This window comes from Pseudophryne corroboree, chromosome 1 (assembly GCF_028390025.1).
Source record: "Pseudophryne corroboree isolate aPseCor3 chromosome 1, aPseCor3.hap2, whole genome shotgun sequence".
Taxonomy (NCBI): Eukaryota; Metazoa; Chordata; class Amphibia; order Anura; family Myobatrachidae; genus Pseudophryne; species Pseudophryne corroboree.
In genome coordinates this window covers 39,520,882-39,538,751 of record NC_086444.1, presented here as the reverse complement: position 1 = coordinate 39,538,751, position 17,870 = coordinate 39,520,882, and the positions used below count along the sequence as shown (strand labels likewise).

The window sequence follows — 17,870 nt, the reverse complement described above, 5'->3', positions numbered from 1 at the left end:
TATTTTCGCTCACCTATATTATAATCTTGCCCATAATAGGTACATTGGTACTGGCAAACACTTATGCTCTTTAATCATTGATGCCAGCTCTCGCTTTTTCTTAAAGTATATATCAATAAAAGTTATTTTTTAATAATTTCATAATTTCAATTTTTCAAGTGTGCCCAGCAAAAGGCCTATAGTTGCTTTTTTTGGTTCTTTGTTTTCTCTAAAGGACCATACCTGTTGTTTCATACCTGTGTAAATCTCATCTGGATGTATTTGCATAAGGTGGTCTCTCCTGCTTCTACTCAAGTGGTTATTGTAAGGTAAAGGAAAATTTTCCCGGTGAGGGGCCTTGAAAGGGTGTCTGCACATATTTTACCGTTTAATGTGTACAGGGGGCGGTTATGTGAAAAGCAAAAATAAAAATAACACGTAGTTGCGTTCCCTGGTAATAGTACTTGCAGCTACCTGGCTCCTCTGTGCCACGGTAAGCTTCTCATGGCTGGCCCATGCCACGGTCAGTCTGAAGGGCACCCGTCGGCCTAAGTTTCCGGTGAAGCCAAGGTAACGCAGGAGTGCAACGTAACAATATTTTTGCCATTTTAAAAACATTTTATTTATGCTGCTTTTGTACAGTATATAAAGTCGTGGCGTGGATTCCGGTAATTGTTCACCATGTAGTAAAGAAACAGGACATTCTCTACATTGGGGATGAATCTGGGAGTACTTGGCTTCTCCCCCTGTACAGTGTAGACACGGTTGATACAAGAAGTAGCGATGGTTTGCCTAAGGAGGGTAGGACTTGGAAGACTCTTCCCTGTGTGCGTACTCAGGTTTAGGTTACTTATCTTTGTAAGCAATCATGTGTAAAGGTTCCCAGGAAGCCATCATCACAGATAGACAGAGATATAAGCCCGGCTCACACAGAATAAAGCCTCAGGTAGAGGAACCTCACAGACCCACTGATCACCTGTAGGCTGCGGCGGTCCATTCAGCCCCCTGTACTCATGGTCCATCTTCTCGCTGCATCTGTTACCTAGTCTGGCTACGAACCAGCGCGATATCCCAACATGCGTCCTACGAGCCGGATGTCTCCCTTAGTTCCTTACATTATACCTTAGCTGAAGCAATCTGTAAGATGTAATGTAAGGAACTGAGGGAGACATTTGCGCAATGTTATGCCTGCGGTATTGTAAGCGCCACGTTCCCGTTACACATGTAAAGAGCAGCACATTAACGCCAGGTGAGCTGAAAGCACTGAATTTGCCAGGTTTTTACAAATCTAATGATCTATTATTATTATTATTATTATCATTATTAATAATAATAGTTAATGGTGTAGGTGGTCATTCCGAGTTGTTCGCTCGCTAGCAGATTTTAGCAGCCGTGCAATCGCTATGCCGTCGCCCACTGGGAGTGTATTTTAGCTTAGCAGAAGTGCGAACGAAAGGATCGCAGAGCGGCGGCAACGTTTTTTTGTGCAGTTTTAGAGTAGCTGAAAACCTACTCAGCGCTTGCGATCACTTCAGACTGTTCAGTTCCTGTTTTGACGTCACAAACACGCCCTGCGTTCGCCCAGCCACGCCTGCGTTTTTCCTGGCACGCCTGCGTTTTTTCGAACACTCCCTGAAAACGGTCAGTTGACACCCAGAAACGCCCACTTCATGTCAATCACTCTACGGCCAGCAGTGCGACTGAAAAACTTCGCTAGACCCTGTGTGAAACTACATAGTTCGTTGTAATATTACTTCGCGCGTGCGCATTGCGCCGCATGCGCAGAAGTGCCATTTTTTTGCCTCATCGCTGCGCAGCGAACGAATGCAGCTAGCGATCAACTCGGAATGACCACCATAGTTACTACATTTTACGTAAGATTTCAATGTTCATATCCCTCCCTACCCTAGTGTAGCTTACTACTTTTATTCCGAAACACACCAGTACATACACGGATGTTTTTGGAGTGTGGGATGAAAACTACGCAAACATGCAAAGACATATAAATGCCACACACTATGAGGCAGCAATGCTAACCACTGTGCCTCTGGGCCATTTTAGCACCTTAAGTGCATGTATTAGAGCTTGACATTGTGGCTTTAATAGTTTGTGAAATCTTTTGTCACGTTACTGTACCAGGACATTGTAATTAATTTAAAGAGTGTTTCCAGTGTTTCTGGGAATCCTGCATGGGTGAAGCTCAGACTGAAGTAGATGTAGACAGGTTCTGCAGATCCCTGACTGAAACAGTCCGAGCTCCGTGACGGAATATCAGGCAGAATCGTGTCTGCTAGTGACATACATACACTGCCGTTATGACATCCAGGCCTGGGGTGTCCGAGGATTGTCAGAAGGAAGCCGCCTTTACCCCGCAGTCACCACCGTCCGTGTTGGTGTAAAAAAACACTTTAGTGGTGTGAACCTTTGCAAGTACACAAGTGCACCTACCGTCTTCTCATTACACATGAACCGGGAAGGGATTAAAGAACCTACCTGATAGATACTGTATGTAGGACGGTATTTGATGTTAAGATTTGTTTCGATTTTTACCTGCGTGCCCCAAGTTTGCTTTCAGTAATCCTAAGCTACATTAGTAAATACTACGTACTTACAAGCGGGCGCAGAACGGTGCGTTCAGCATCAGGATTCTGCTCTACTAATGGGATTGGCTCCAACTACAGAACAATCCCTAGGATGCATCTTACGCATTCTATTAAAGTCTATACTGTGAGCTATGACCGTGCAGTCTTCAATGCAAGCAATTTATCAATGGAGCAGATGTATTAAGCCTGGAGAAGTGATAAAGCAGTGATAAGTGCAAGGTGATAACGCACCAGCCAATCAGCTCTAGTATGTAAATTGACCATTAGGAGGTGATTGGCTGGCGCGTTCTCACCACTTATCACTGCTTTATCACTTCTCCAGGCTTAATACATCTGACCCACTGTTCTGAGCTGCAGCGTAGATTGAGAGGGAGTACGTACCCAGACAGTCATGACAGCCTGCCACTTCTTCCCAGATCGTGGCTGATCACCGAGAACAATCCTCGGCTCTCTGCAGCACAGTATATGGAAAGGCCACATCAGACTTCCCATGTTCTGGCAAGCTGCGAAGGCACGTGCAGGTGTAATCCCTTGTACAGGGGGTCGGCTACTCACCGCGTGTAGCATAGATTAAGGAGCTTCTCAGATACAGTCTGTTCTTTATAGCGGCAATCTTCTGTCTTTTTACACTCTCTTCATAAAGGTAAGCTGCAATTTTCACACTTCTTTTCTCTAACGTCCTAAGTGGATGCTGGGGACTCCGTAAGGACCATGGGGAATAGCGGCTCCGCAGGAGACTGGGCACAAAAGTAAAGCTTTAGAACTACCTGGTGTGCACTGGCTCCTCCCCCTATGACCCTCCTCCAAGCCTCAGTTAGATTTTTGTGCCCGAACGAGAAGGGTGCACACTAGGTGGCTCTCCTGAGCTGCTTAGTGAAAAGGTTAGTTTTAGGTTTTTTATTTTCAGTGAGACCTGCTGGCAACAGGCTCACTGCATCGAGGGACTAAGGGGAGAAGAAGCGAACTCACCTGCGTGCAGGGTGGATTGGGCTTCTTAGGCTACTGGACATTAGCTCCAGAGGGACGATCACAGGCCCAGCCATGGATGGGTCCCAGAGCCGCGCCGCCGGCCCCCTTACAGAGCCAGAAGACAGAAGAGGTCCGGAAAATCGGCGGCAGAAGACGTCCTGTCTTCAACAAGGTAGCGCACAGCACTGCAGCTGTGCGCCATTGCTCTCAGCACACTTCACACTCCGGTCACTGAGGGTGCAGGGCGCTGGGGGGGGGGGCGCCCTGAGACGCAATAAAAACACCTTGGATGGCAAAAAATGCATCACAAATAGCTCCTGGGCTATATGGATGCATTTAACCCCTGCCAGAATACATAGAAAAACGGGAGATAAGGCCGCCGTTAAGGGGGCGGAGCCTATCTCCTCAGCACACTGGCGCCATTTTCCCTCACAGCTCCGTTGGAGGGAAGCTCCCTGGCTTTCCCCTGCAGTCACTACACTACAGAAAGGGTTAAAAAAGAGAGGGGGGGCACTAATTACGCGCAGTATTAAAGATACAGCAGCTATAAGGGGAAAAACACTTATATAAGGTTATCCCTGTATATATATAGCGCTCTGGTGTGTGCTGGCAAACTCTCCCTCTGTCTCCCCAAAGGGCTAGTGGGGTCCTGTCCTCTATCAGAGCATTCCCTGTGTGTGTGCTGTATGTCGGTACGTTTGTGTCGACATGTATGAGGAGAAAAATGATGTGGAGACGGAGCAGATTGCCTGTAATAGTGATGTCAACCCCTAGGGGGTCGACACCTGAGTGGATGAACTGTTGGAAGGAATTACGTAACAGTGTCAGCTCTGTATAAAAGACAGTGGTTGACATGAGACAGCCGGCTACTCAGCTTGTGCCTGTCCAGACGTCTCATAGGCCGTCAGGGGCTCTAAAGCGCCCGTTACCTCAGATGGCAGATATAGACGCCGACACGGATACTGACTCCAGTGTCGACGGTGAAGAGACAAATGTGACTTCCAGTAGGGCCACACGTTACATGATTGAGGCAATGAAAAATGTTTTACACATTTCTGATAATACGAGTACCACCAAAAAGGGGTATTATGTTCGGTGAGGAAAAACTACTTGTAGTTTTCCTGAATCTGAGAAATTAAATGAGGTGTGTGATGATGCGTGGTTTTCCCCCGATAACAACTGATAATTTCTAAAATGTTATTGGCATTATATCCTTTCCCGCCAGAGGTTAGGGTGCGTTGGGAAACACCCCCTAGGGTGGATAAAGCGCTCACACGCTTGTAAGAACAAGGGCTCTACCCTCTCCTGAGATGGCCGCCCTTAAGGATCCTGCTGATAGAAAGCAGGAGGGCATCCTAAAAGGTATTTACACACATACTGGTGTTATACTGCGACCAGCAATCGCCTCAGCCTGGATGTGCAGTGCTGGGTTGGCGTGGTCGGATTCCCTGACTGAAAATATTGATACCCTAGATAGGGACAGTATATTATTGCCTATAGAGCATTTAAAAGATGCATTTCTATATATGCGTGATGCACAGCGGAATATTTGCCGACTGGCATCAAGTCTAAGTGCGTTGTCCATTTCTACCAGTAGAGGGTTATGGACATGACAGTGGTCAGGTGATGCGGATTCCAAACGGCATTTGGAAGTATTGCCTTATTAAGGGGAGGAGTTATTTGGGGTCGGTCTTTCAGACCTGGTGGCCACGGCAACAGCTGGGAAATCCACGTTTGTACCCCAGGTCGCCTCTCAACATGAGAAGACGCCGTATTATCAGGCGCAGTCTTTTCGTGGGCAAGCGGGCAAAAGGTTCCTCATTTCTGCCCCGTGACAGAGGGAGAGGAAAAAGGCTGCAGAAATCAGCCAGTTCCCAGGAACAGAAACCCTCTCCCGCCTCTGCCAAGCCCTCAGTATGACGCTGGGGCTTTACAAGCAGAATCAGGCACGGTGGGGGCCCGTCTCAATGAATTTCAGCGCGCAGTGGGCTCACTCGCAAGTAGACCCCTGGATCCTTCAGGTGATATCTCAGGGGTACAAATTGGAATTCGAGACGTCCCCCCCTCGCCGTTTCCTAAAGTCGGCTTTACCGATGTCTCCTTCTGACAGGGAGACAGTTTTGGAAGCCATTCACAAGCTGTATTCCCAGCAGGTGATAATCAAGGTACCCCTCCTGCAACAGGGAACGGGGTATTATTCCACACTGTTGTGGTACCGAAGCCGGACGGCTCGGTGAGACCGATTCTAAATCTAAAATCTTTGAACACTTACATACAGAGGTTCAAATTCAAGATTGAGTCACTCAGAGCAGTGATTGCGAACCTGGAAGAAGAGGACTACATGATGTCTGGGGACATCAAGGATGCTTACCTTCATGTCCCAATTTACCCTTCTCACCAAGGGTACCTCAGGTTTATGGTACAGAACTGTCACTATCAGTTTCAGACGCTGCCGTATGGATGGTCCACGGCACCCCGGGTCTTTACCAAGGTAATGGCCGAAATGATGATACTCCTTCGAAGGAAGGGAATTTTAGTTATCCCTTACTTGGACGATTCCCTGATAAGGGTAAGATCCAGGGAACAGTTGGAGGTCGGTGTAGCACTATCTCAGGTAGTGTTGCGGCAGCACGATTGGATTCTCAATATTCCAAAATCGCAGCTGATTCCGACGACTCGTCTTCTGTTCTTAGGGATGATCCTGGACACAGTTCAGAAAAAGGTGTTTCTCCCGGAGGAGAAAGTCAGGGAGTTATCCGAGCTAGTCGGGAACCTCCTATAACCGAGCCAAGTCTCAGTACATCAATGAGATGGTTCTGGGAAAAATGGTGGCTTCCTATGAAGCAATCCCATGCGGCAGATTCCACGCAAGAACTTTCCGGTGGGACCTGCTGGACAAATGGTCTGGGTCGCATCTTCAGATGCATCAGCGGATAACCCTGTCACCAAGCACAAGGGTGTCTCTCCTGTGGTGGTTGCAGAGTGCTCATCTTCTAGAGGGCCGCACATTCAGGACTGGGTCCTGATGACCACGGATGCCAGCCTGCGAGGCTGGGGAGCAGTCACACAGGGAAGGAATTTCCAGAGCTTATGGTCAAGCCTGGAGACATCACTTCACATAAATATCCTGAAGCTAAGGGCCATTTACAATGCTCTAAGCTCAGCAAGACCTCTGCTTCAAGGTCACCCGGAGTTGATCCATTCGGACAACATCACGGCAGTCACCCACGTAAACAGACAGGGTGACACAAGAAGCAGAAGGGCAATGGCAGAAGCTGCAAGGATTCTTCGCTGGGCGGAAAATCATGTGATAGCACTGTCGGCAGTATTCATTCCGGGAGTGGACAACTGGGAAGCAGACTTCCTCAGCAGACACGACCTCCACCCGGGAGAGTGGGGACTTCACCCAGAAGTCTTCCACATGTTTATAAAACTCGACAAGTATTGCGCCAGGTCAAGGGACCCTCAGGCAATAGCTGTAGACGCTCTGGTAACACAGTGGGTGTACCAGTCAGTGTATGTGTTCCCTCCTCTGCCTCTCATAACCAAGGTACTGAGAATTATAAGATGGAGAGGAGTAAGCACTATATCCGTGGCTCCGGATTGGCCAAGAAGGACTTGGTAACCGGAACTTCAAGAGATGCTCACGGAGGATCCGTGGCCTCTACCTCTAAGAAGGGACCTGCTCCAGCAAGGACCCTGTCTGTTCCAAGACTTACCGCGGCTGCGTTTAACGGCAGGGCGGTTGAACGCCGGATCCTGAAGGAAAAAAGCATTCCGGATGAAGTCATCCCTATCCTGATCAAAGCCAGGAAAGATATAACCGCAAAACATTATCACCGCATTTGGCGAAAATATGTTGCGTGGTGCGAGGCCAGTAAGGCCCCGACGGAGGAATTTTCAACTAGGTCGATTCCTACATTTCCTGCAAACAGGAGTGTCTATGGGCCTGAAATGGGGGTCCATTAAGGTTCAAATTTCGGCCCTGTCAATTTTCTTCCAAAAAGAACTAGCTTCAGTCCCTGAAGTTCAGACGTTTGTGAAAGGGGTACTGTATATACAGCCTCCTTTTGTGCCTCCAGTGGCACCTTGGGATCTAAATGTAGTTTTTGGGTTCCAAAAGTCACATTGGTTTGAACCACTTAAATATGTGGAGTTAAAATATCTCACATGGAAAGTGGTCATGCTGTTGGCCCTGGCCTGGGCCAGGTGCGTGTCAGAATTGGCGGCTTTATCCTGTAAAAGCCCTCATCTGATTTTCCATTCGGACAGGGCGGAATTAAGGGCTTGTCCTCAGTTTCTCCCTAAGGTGGTTTTCAGCGTTTCACCTGAATCAACCTATTGTGGTGCCTGAGGCTACTAGGGACTTGGAGGACTCCAAGTTGCTAGACGTTGTCAGAGCCCTGGAAATATAGGTTTCCAGGACGGCGGGAGTCAGAAAATCTGACTCGTTTATTCTGTATGCACCCAACAAGCTGGGTGCTCCTGCTTCTAAGCAGACTATTGCTCGTTGGATTTGTAGTACAATTCAGCTTGCACATTCTGTGGCAGGCCTGCCACAGCCAAAATCTGTAAAAGCCCATTCCACAAGAAAGGTGGGCTCATCTTGGGCGGCTGCCCGAGGGGTCTCGGCTTTACAACTTTGCCGAGCAGCTACTTGGTCAGGAGCAAATACGTTTGTAAAATTCTACAAATTTGATACCCTGGCTGAGGAGGACCTGGAGTTCTCTCATTTGGTGCTGCAGAGTCATCCGCACTCTCCCGCCCGTTTGGGAGCTTTGGTATAATCCCCATGGTCCTTACGGAGTCCCCAGCATCCACTTAGGACGTTAGAGAAAATAAGAATTTACTTACCGATAATTCTATTTCTCGTAGTCCGTAGTGGATGCTGGGCGCCCATCCCAAGTGCGGATTGTCTGCAATACTGGTACATAGTTATTGTTACCAAAAAATCGGGTTATTGCTGTAGTGAGCCATCTTTTCTAGAGGCTCCTCTGTTATCATGCTGTTAACTGGGTTTAGATCACAAGTTATATGGTGTGATTGGTGTGGCTGGTATGAGTCTTACCCGGGATTCAAAATCCTTCCTTATTGTGTACGCTCGTCCGGGCACAGTATCCTAACTGAGGCTTGGAGGAGGGTCATAGGGGGAGGAGCCAGTGCACACCAGGTAGTTCTAAAGCTTTACTTTTGTGCCCAGTCTCCTGCGGAGCCGCTATTCCCCATGGTCCTTACGGAGTCCCCAGCATCCACTACGGACTACGAGAAATAGAATTATCGGTAAGTAAATTCTTATTTTCACCTTAGAGAGCAGAAAGGTAATAACTGCGACTTCCAGACCATTACTGTATCGATGTGGGGGAAATAACGGTAAAAGACTTTCTGGGGAATGTTTGTGTCTCTTATCACGAGTGAAGACTCCTTGTGATCCGTGCTCTTTCCTTTAGGGGCTGTGTGACGACCAAGCCAAAGTGGTCGGCTACCACCACTACCAGACGGCAGAAGTCAACGCCTCGGCATTGGGAGACCTGAAGCGGCTCTTCGAGCTGAAGTCGGACCACTTGCACCAGACGTTCGCGCTGCACTCCTACACCTCCGTGCTGTCCCGCCTGCAGGTGGAGTCCTACATTTATGAACTGCTGAACAACTCCCCGTTCCTCAGATCTGTGGCCGTCTACCATCCGGACCATGGTAAGCCGATGGGCCTACTTCAGATCCCTGTGTCCTGTAAAACTAGTAAGTCTTATGATGATTATACCTCTTTCATTAATAATTAGGGGTTTGTTCATTCACTCTCTACTACGGGGTAACCATTGCCCTTAGCGCTTGTCTGTGGCACCATGATCTATTCTGCAGAGCATCTCATACATAGAAGCCATTGACCCCACTATACAAAGATGCCCACCGCCGTCTTGCGGAATATGGAAACTCGGACTTGTACTATTCACTGCTATTGGGGGTAATTCCAAGTTGATCGCAGCAGGAATTTTGTTAGCAGTTGGGCAAAACCATGTGCACTGCAGGGGAGGCAGATATAACATGTGCAGAGAGAGTTAGATTTGGGTGGGGTGTGTTCAATCTGCAATCTAATTTGCAGTGTAAAAATAAAGCAGCCAGTATTTACCCTGCACAGAAATAAAATAACCCACCCAAATCTAACTCTTTCTGCACATGTTATATCTGCCTCCCCTGCAGTGCACATGGTTTTGCCCAACTGCTAACAAAATTCCTGCTGCGATCAACTTGGAATTACCCACATTGCTCCATCATTCCATCCCGTTTTGTTGTACTGGACGCTACTATAGACTATACCGCATTATTTGCCCCCTGTTTGTTTCTTACAGTCCCGCAGAAGCTGGAAGGCTCTCACGCTGATCTCATCTTGCTGAAGGAGTGTATCAGCGTTCTGTTCAGCTTCACCCGGAGAGTCATTGAGGACGTCCAGTTCCGGAATGACATCCTGGCCTGGCTGCAGAAGCTGGTAAGTGCTGCTCTCGGGCTCTTTCAGGCACCATCCGATCTCCTTAGCGGGATTGGGAGGTCAGGAACGATACAGTACACCAGATATGACTGTTGCAGGAGAGATTGAAGTTGGTTGTCAGATAACGCTCCTGCTTACACACCGTCCAGTTATCGGGCCGATCAGCCAATTATTGGATTGATTGGATGGTGGATACCCGGCTTAAGTAGGCCAATTAGTAATTTGTTTCATTTCTCATACGTCCTAGAGGATGCTGGGGATGCTTCAAGAACCATGGGGTATAGACGGGATCCGCAGGAGACATGGGCACTTTAAGACTTTAAAAGGGGGTGTGAACTGGCTCCTCCCTCTATGCCCCTCCTCCAGACTCCAGTTAAATTCTGTGCCCAGAGAGACTGGGCACACACTGAGGAGCTCTACTGAGTTTCTTGGAAAAGACTTTATGTTAGGTTTATTATTTTCAGGGAGCACTGCTGGCAACAGTCTCCCTGCATCGTGGGACTGAGGGAGAGAAGCAGACCTACTTCTGTGAGTTCAAAGGTTCTGCTTCTTAGGCTACTGGACACCATTAGCTCCAGAGGGTCTGATCACTTGGGGGGTCATTCCGAGTTGTTCGCTCGTTATTTTTTTGTCGCAACGGAGCGATTAGTCGCTAATGCGCATGCGCAATGTCCGCAGTGCGACTGCGCCAAGTAAATTTGCTATGCAGTTAGGTATTTTACTCACGGCATTACGAGGTTTTCTCTATCGTCCTAAGTGGATGCTGGGGTTCCTGAAAGGACCATGGGGAATAGCGGCTCCGCAGGAGACAGGGCACAAAAAAGTAAAGCTTTACTAGGTCAGGTGGTGTGCACTGGCTCCTCCCCCTATGACCCTCCTCCAGACTCCAGTTAGATTTTGTGCCCGAACGAGAAGGGTGCAATCTAGGTGGCTCTCCTAAAGAGCTGCTTAGAGAAAGTTTAGTTTAGGTTTTTTTCTTTACAGTGAGTCCTGCTGGCAACAGGATCACTGCAACGTGGGACTTAGGGGGAAAGTAGTAAACTCACCTGCATGCAGAGTGGATTTGCTGCTTGGCTACTGGACACCATTAGCTCCAGAGGGATCGAACACAGGCCCAGCCGTGGAGTCCGGTCCCGGAGCCGCGCCGCCGACCCCCTTGCAGATGCTGAAGCGTGAAGAGGTCCGGAAACCGGCGGCTGAAGACTCCTCAGTCTTCATAAGGTAGCGCACAGCACTGCAGCTGTGCGCCATTTTCCTCTCAGCACACTTCACTGGGCAGTCACTGAGGGTGCAGAGCGCTGGGGGGGGGCGCTCTGAGAGGCAAATATAAACCTTATACAAGGCTAAAAATACCTCACATATAGCCCATAGGGGCTATATGGAGATATTTAACCCCTGCCTGACTGGAAAAATAGCGGGAGAAGAACCCGCCGAAAAAGGGGCGGGGCCTATCTCCTCAGCACACGGCGCCATTTTCTGTCACAGCTCCGCTGGTCAGAACGGCTCCCAGGTCTCTCCCCTGCACTGCACTACAGAAACAGGGTAAAACAGAGAGGGGGGGCACATTAATGGCTATATATATATATATATTAAAGCAGCTATAAGGGAGCACTTAATATAAGGATATCCCTTGTATATATAGCGCTTTGTGGTGTGTGCTGGCAGACTCTCCCTCTGTCTCCCCAAAAGGGCTAGTGGGTCCTGTCTTCATTAGAGCATTCCCTGTGAGTTTGCGGTGTGTGTCGGTACGTGGTGTCGACATGTATGAGGACGATATTGGTGTGGAGGCGGAGCAATTGCCAAATATGCAGATGTCACCCCCCAGGGGGTCGACACCAGAATGGATGCCTTTATTTGTGGAATTACGTGATGGTTTATCTTCCCTTAAACAGTCAGTTGAGGACATGAGGCGGCCGGACAATCAATTAATGCCTGTCCAGGCGCCTCAAACACCGTCAGGGGCTGTAAAACGCCCTTTGCCTCAGTCGGTCGACACAGACCCAGACACGGGCACTGATTCCAGTGACGACGGTAGAAATTCAAACGTATTTTCCAGTAGGGCCACACGTTATATGATTTTGGCAATGAAGGAGACGTTACATTTAGCTGATACTACAGATACCGTAAAACAGGGTATTATGTATGGTGTGAAAAAACTACAAACAGTTTTTCCTGAATCAGAAGAATTAAATGACGTGTGTGATGAAGCGTGGGTTGCTCCTGATAAAAAGTTGATAATTTCAAAAAAGTTATTGGCATTATACCCTTTCCCGCCAGAGGTTAGGGCGCGCTGGGAAACACCCCCTAAGGTGGACAAGGCGCTCACACGCTTATCCAAACAAGTGGCGTTACCCTCTCCTGAGACGGCCGCACTTAAGGATCCATCAGATAGAAAGATGGAAGTTATTCAAAAGAATATATACACACATGCAGGTGTTATACTACGACCAGCTATAGCAACTGCCTGGATGTGCAGTGCTGGAGTAGTTTGGTCAGAATCCCTGATTGAAAATATTGATACCCTAGATAGGGACAATGTTTTACTGTCGTTAGAACAAATAAAGGATGCATTTATCTATATGCGTGATGCACAGAGGGATATTTGCACACTGGCATCTCGGGTGAGTGCTATGTCCATTTCAGCCAGAAGAGCCTTATGGACACGACAGTGGACAGGCGATGCGGATTCAAAACGTCACATGGAGGTTTTGCCGTATAAAGGGGAGGAGTTATTTGGAGTTGGTCTATCAGACTTGGTGGCCACGGCTACTGCCGGGAAATCCACTTTTTTACCTCAAGTCACTCCCCAACAGAGAAAGGCACCGACCTTTCAACCGCAGCCTTTTCGCTCCTACAAAAATAAGAGAGCAAAGGGCTTGTCGTACCTGCCACGAGGCAGAGGAAGAGGGAAGAGACACCAACAGGCAGCTCCTTCCCAGGAACAGAAGCCCTCCCCGGCTCCTGCAAAAACCTCAGCATGACGCTGGGGCCTCTCAAGCGGACTCGGGGACAGTGGGGGGCCGTCTCAAAAATTACAGCGCGCAGTGGGCTCACTCGCAGGTAGACCCCTGGATCCTGCAGATAATATCTCAGGGGTACAGGTTGGAATTAGAGACGGATCCTCCTCATCGTTTCCTGAAGTCTGCCTTACCAACCGTCTCTTCCGAAAGGGAGAGGGTGTTGGAAGCCATTCACAAGCTGTACGCTCAGCAGGTGATAGTCAAAGTACCCCTATTACAACAAGGAAAGGGGTATTATTCCACTCTATTTGTGGTACCGAAGCCGGATGGCTCGGTAAGGCCTATTCTAAATCTGAAGTCCTTGAACCTCTACATAAAAAAGTTCAAGTTCAAGATGGAGTCACTCAGAGCAGTGATAGCGAACCTGGAAGAAGGGGACTTTATGGTATCCTTGGACATCAAGGATGCGTATCTACACGTTCCAATTTACCCCGCACACCAGGGGTACCTCAGGTTCATTGTTCAAAACTGTCACTATCAGTTTCAGACGCTGCCGTTCGGATTGTCCACGGCGCCTCGGGTCTTTACCAAGGTAATGGCCGAGATGATGATTCTTCTTCGAAGAAAAGGCGTATTAGTTATCCCATACTTGGACGATCTCCTAATAAGGGCAAGGTCCAGAGAACAGCTGGAGACAGCTTTAGCACTATCTCAAGAGGTGCTAAGACAACACGGGTGGATTCTGAATATTCCAAAATCCCATTTAATCCCGACAACTCGTCTGCTGTTCCTAGGAATGATTCTGGACACGGTTCAGAAAAAGGTTTTCCTTCCAGAGGAAAAAGCCAAGGAGTTATCCGATCTGGTCAGGAACCTCCTAAAACCAGGAAAAGTGTCAGTACATCAATGCACAAGAGTCCTGGGAAAAATGGTGGCTTCTTACGAAGCAATTCCATTCGGCAGATTCCATGCAAGAATATTCCAAAGGGATCTGTTGGACAAATGGTCAGGGTCGCATCTGCAGATGCACCTGCGAATAACCCTGTCACCAAAGACAAGGGTGTCACTTCTGTGGTGGTTGCAGAAGGCTCACCTATTAGAAGGCCGCAGATTCGGCATTCAGGATTGGATCCTGGTGACCACGGACGCCAGCCTGAGAGGCTGGGGAGCAGTCACACAAGGAAGAAACTTCCAGGGAGTATGGACGAGTCTGGAAAAGTCTCTTCACATAAACATTCTGGAACTAAGAGCAATCTACAATGCTCTAAGCCAGGCGGAACTTCTCCTGCAAGGAAAGCCGGTGTTGATTCAGTCGGACAACATCACGGCGGTCGCCCATGTAAACAGGCAGGGCGGCACAAGAAGCAGGAGTGCAATGGCAGAAGCTGCCAAGATTCTTCGCTGGGCGGAGAATCACGTGATAGCACTGTCAGCAGTGTTCATCCCGGGCGTGGACAACTGGGAAGCAGACTTCCTCAGCAGACACGATCTTCATCCGGGAGAGTGGGGTCTACATCCAGAAGTCTTCAACATGTTAATAGACCGTTGGGAAAGACCAATTGTAGACATGATGGCGTCTCGCCTCAACAAGAAACTGGACAAATATTGCGCCAGGTCAAGAGATCCACAGGCAATAGCTGTGGACGCACTGGTAACTCCTTGGGTGTACCAGTCAGTGTATGTGTTTCATCCTCTGCCGCTCATACCAAAGGTATTGAAGATCATACGGCAAAGAAGAGTAAGAACAATACTAGTGGTTCCGGATTGGCCGAGAAGGACTTGGTATCCGGAACTTCAAGAGATGCTCACGGACGAACCGTGGCCTCTACCTCTGAGAAGGGACCTGCTACAGCAGGGTCCCTGTCTTTTTCAAGACTTACCGCGGCTGCGTTTGACGGCATGGCGGTTGAACGCCAGATCCTAAAAGGGAAAGGCATTCCAGAAGAAGTCATTCCTACCTTGATTAAGGCACGGAAGGAAGTCACCGTGAAACATTATCACCGCATTTGGCGAAAATATGTAGCGTGGTGCGAGGATCGGAGGGTTCCGACGGAGGAATTCCAACTGGGTCGTTTCCTACATTTCCTGCAATCAGGATTATCTATGGGTCTCAAATTGGGATCCATTAAGGTTCAAATTTCGGCCCTGTCAATATTCTTCCAAAAAGAATTGGCCTCTGTCCCTGAGGTCCAGACTTTTGTCAAGGGAGTACTGCATATACAGCCTCCTGTGGTGCCTCCGGTGGCACCGTGGGATCTAAATGTAGTTTTAGATTTCCTCAAATCCCATTGGTTTGAACCATTGAAAAAGGTGGATTTGAAATATCTCACATTGAAAGTGACTATGTTACTAGCCCTGGCCTCTGCCAGGAGAGTATCTGAATTGGCGGCTTTATCTTATAAAAGTCCTTATCTAATCTTCCATTCGGATAGGGCAGAACTGCGGACTCGTCCGCATTTTCTCCCTAAAGTGGTATCAGCATTTCATCTGAACCAACCTATTGTGGTGCCTGCGGCCACTAGCGACTTGGAGGACTCCAAGTTGTTGGACGTTGTCAGAGCCTTAAAAATATACATTGCAGGAACGGCTGGAGTCAGAAAATCTGACTCGCTGTTTATATTGTATGCACCCAACAAGTTGGGCGCACCTGCTTCTAAGCAGTCGATTGCTCGTTGGATTTGTAACACAATTCAACTTGCACATTCTGTGGCAGGCCTGCCACAGCCTAAAACTGTAAAAGCCCACTCCACAAGGAAGGTGGGCTCATCTTGGGCGGCTGCCCGAGGGGTCTCGGCATTACAACTCTGCCGAGCAGCTACGTGGTCGGGGGAGAACACGTTTGTAAAATTTTACAAATTTGATACCCTGGCAAAGGAGGACCTGGAGTTCTCTCATTCGGTGCTGCAGAGTCATCCGCACTCTCCCGCCCGTTTGGGAGCTTTGGTATAATCCCCATGGTCCTTTCAGGAACCCCAGCATCCACTTAGGACGATAGAGAAAATAAGAATTTACTTACCGATAATTCTATTTCTCGGAGTCCGTAGTGGATGCTGGGCGCCCATCCCAAGTGCGGATTATCTGCAATACTTGTACATAGTTATTGTTAACTAATTCGGGTTATTGTTAAGGAGCCATCTTTAAGAGGCCCTTTCTGTTGTCATACTGTTAACTGGGTTTAGATCACAAGTTGTACGGTGTGATTGGTGTGGCTGGTATGAGTCTTACCCGGGATTCAAAATGCCTCCCTTATTGTGTATGCTCGTCCGGGCACAGTACCTAACTGGAGTCTGGAGGAGGGTCATAGGGGGAGGAGCCAGTGCACACCACCTGACCTAGTAAAGCTTTACTTTTTTGTGCCCTGTCTCCTGCGGAGCCGCTATTCCCCATGGTCCTTTCAGGAACCCCAGCATCCACTACGGACTCCGAGAAATAGAATTATCGGTAAGTAAATTCTTATTTTTTCTTCGTTCTGGTGATTGTAATGTGATTGACAGGAAGTGGGTGTTTCTGGGCGGAAACTGTCCGTTTTATGGGTGTGTGCGAAAAAACGCTACCGTTTCTGGGAAAAACGCGGGAGTGGCTGGAGAAACGGAGGAGTGTCTGGCTGAACGCTGGGTGTGTTTGTGACGTCAAACCAGGAACGAAACTGACTGAACTGATCGCAGATGCCGAGTAAGTGTGGAGCTACTCAGAAACTGCTAAGAAGTGTCTATTCGCAATTCTGCTAATCTTTCGTTCGCAATTTTGATAAGCTAAGATTCACTCCCAGTAAGCGGCGGCTTAGCGTGTGCAAAGCTGCTAAAAGCAGCTTGCGAGCGAACAACTCGGAATGACCCTCTTGGTACGCTTAGCTGCTCGTTCCCGGAGCCGCGCCGTCACCCCCCTCACAAAGCCAGAAGAAAGAAGCCGGGTGAGTAAATGAAGAACAGAAGACTTGAGTGACGGCAGAAGACTTTGTGGCTCTGAGGTACCGTGCTGCGGCCGCGCTGCGCGCCATTGCTCCCGCACACAAGCGGCACTACAAGGGTGCAGGGCGCAGGGGGGGCGCCCTGGGCACTTAATACAGACCCCTGCCAGTATAAATATATAGAAAATAGCGGAGATGAAGCGCGCCATTAAGGGGGCGTGGATTAGCCCTCACCGCTCTATCCAGCGTCATTTTCTCCTCAAAAACGCTGGCCCTGCCAAACGGCACTGCTGAGCAGATCACAGTGAAAAACGGGGGTCGGGGGGGGGGGGGGGGGCATAGTTGTTTAGTGCAATATATGTTAGAAATAAAACACAATGTATAATGAGTGTGGTGTAAAAGAGCTGGTAAACTTCTGCTGTGTTTCCCTGACAGAAAGTACTGGGTCTATTCCTTACAGTCGGCATGTCTGAGGCTGAGGGCTCTGCCACAAACGGCTATAGGAATGTCTCTGTCAGCACTGCTGACTCCTGAGGGTACTTGTTTCATGTAAATAATGTCAGTAGATGTATGCTTTTCCAATGAGAAAACTATATGGGAGACACAGACGTGTGTGGGTGACCCTGTCGGCACCAACTAATCTGACTGGGTAAAATTTTTTACATGATAATGTGATGCATTTCAGAAAGCTATACCTGTATGTATATATATATATATGTATGGTACGATTGCATAGATCTGTGGCTCGAACACAGACGTAGTAATTTTGTGGAGGGCGTAATTTTAATAATATAATTCCCTCAGACCCCTCGGGGTCGCAAAAATGTTATTTTGCCCAGTTACTACTCCTTGATATCGACACGAATACTATTTCTTATGTCGACCATGATGTTTCCTGATTAGATCCTCAACATCGGCATTCAGTACATGTTTCATACACATTAAGAACGTATTAACGTCACTAGGGACCC

The 17,870-nt window shown here is 48.4% G+C and overlaps 1 protein-coding gene across 1 annotated transcript in view; it reads left to right on the top strand.

Annotated features, from left to right (window-relative positions):
• Positions 1–17,870, top strand: part of EPG5 (ectopic P-granules 5 autophagy tethering factor) — a 170,633-nt gene that overhangs the window by 35,105 nt on the left and 117,658 nt on the right. The window contains exons 3-4 of the mRNA XM_063958355.1: positions 8,999–9,242; positions 9,896–10,032. Of these exons, the coding sequence (XP_063814425.1) occupies positions 8,999–9,242; positions 9,896–10,032 (381 nt within the window). The remainder of the gene's footprint in view (positions 1–8,998; positions 9,243–9,895; positions 10,033–17,870) is intronic.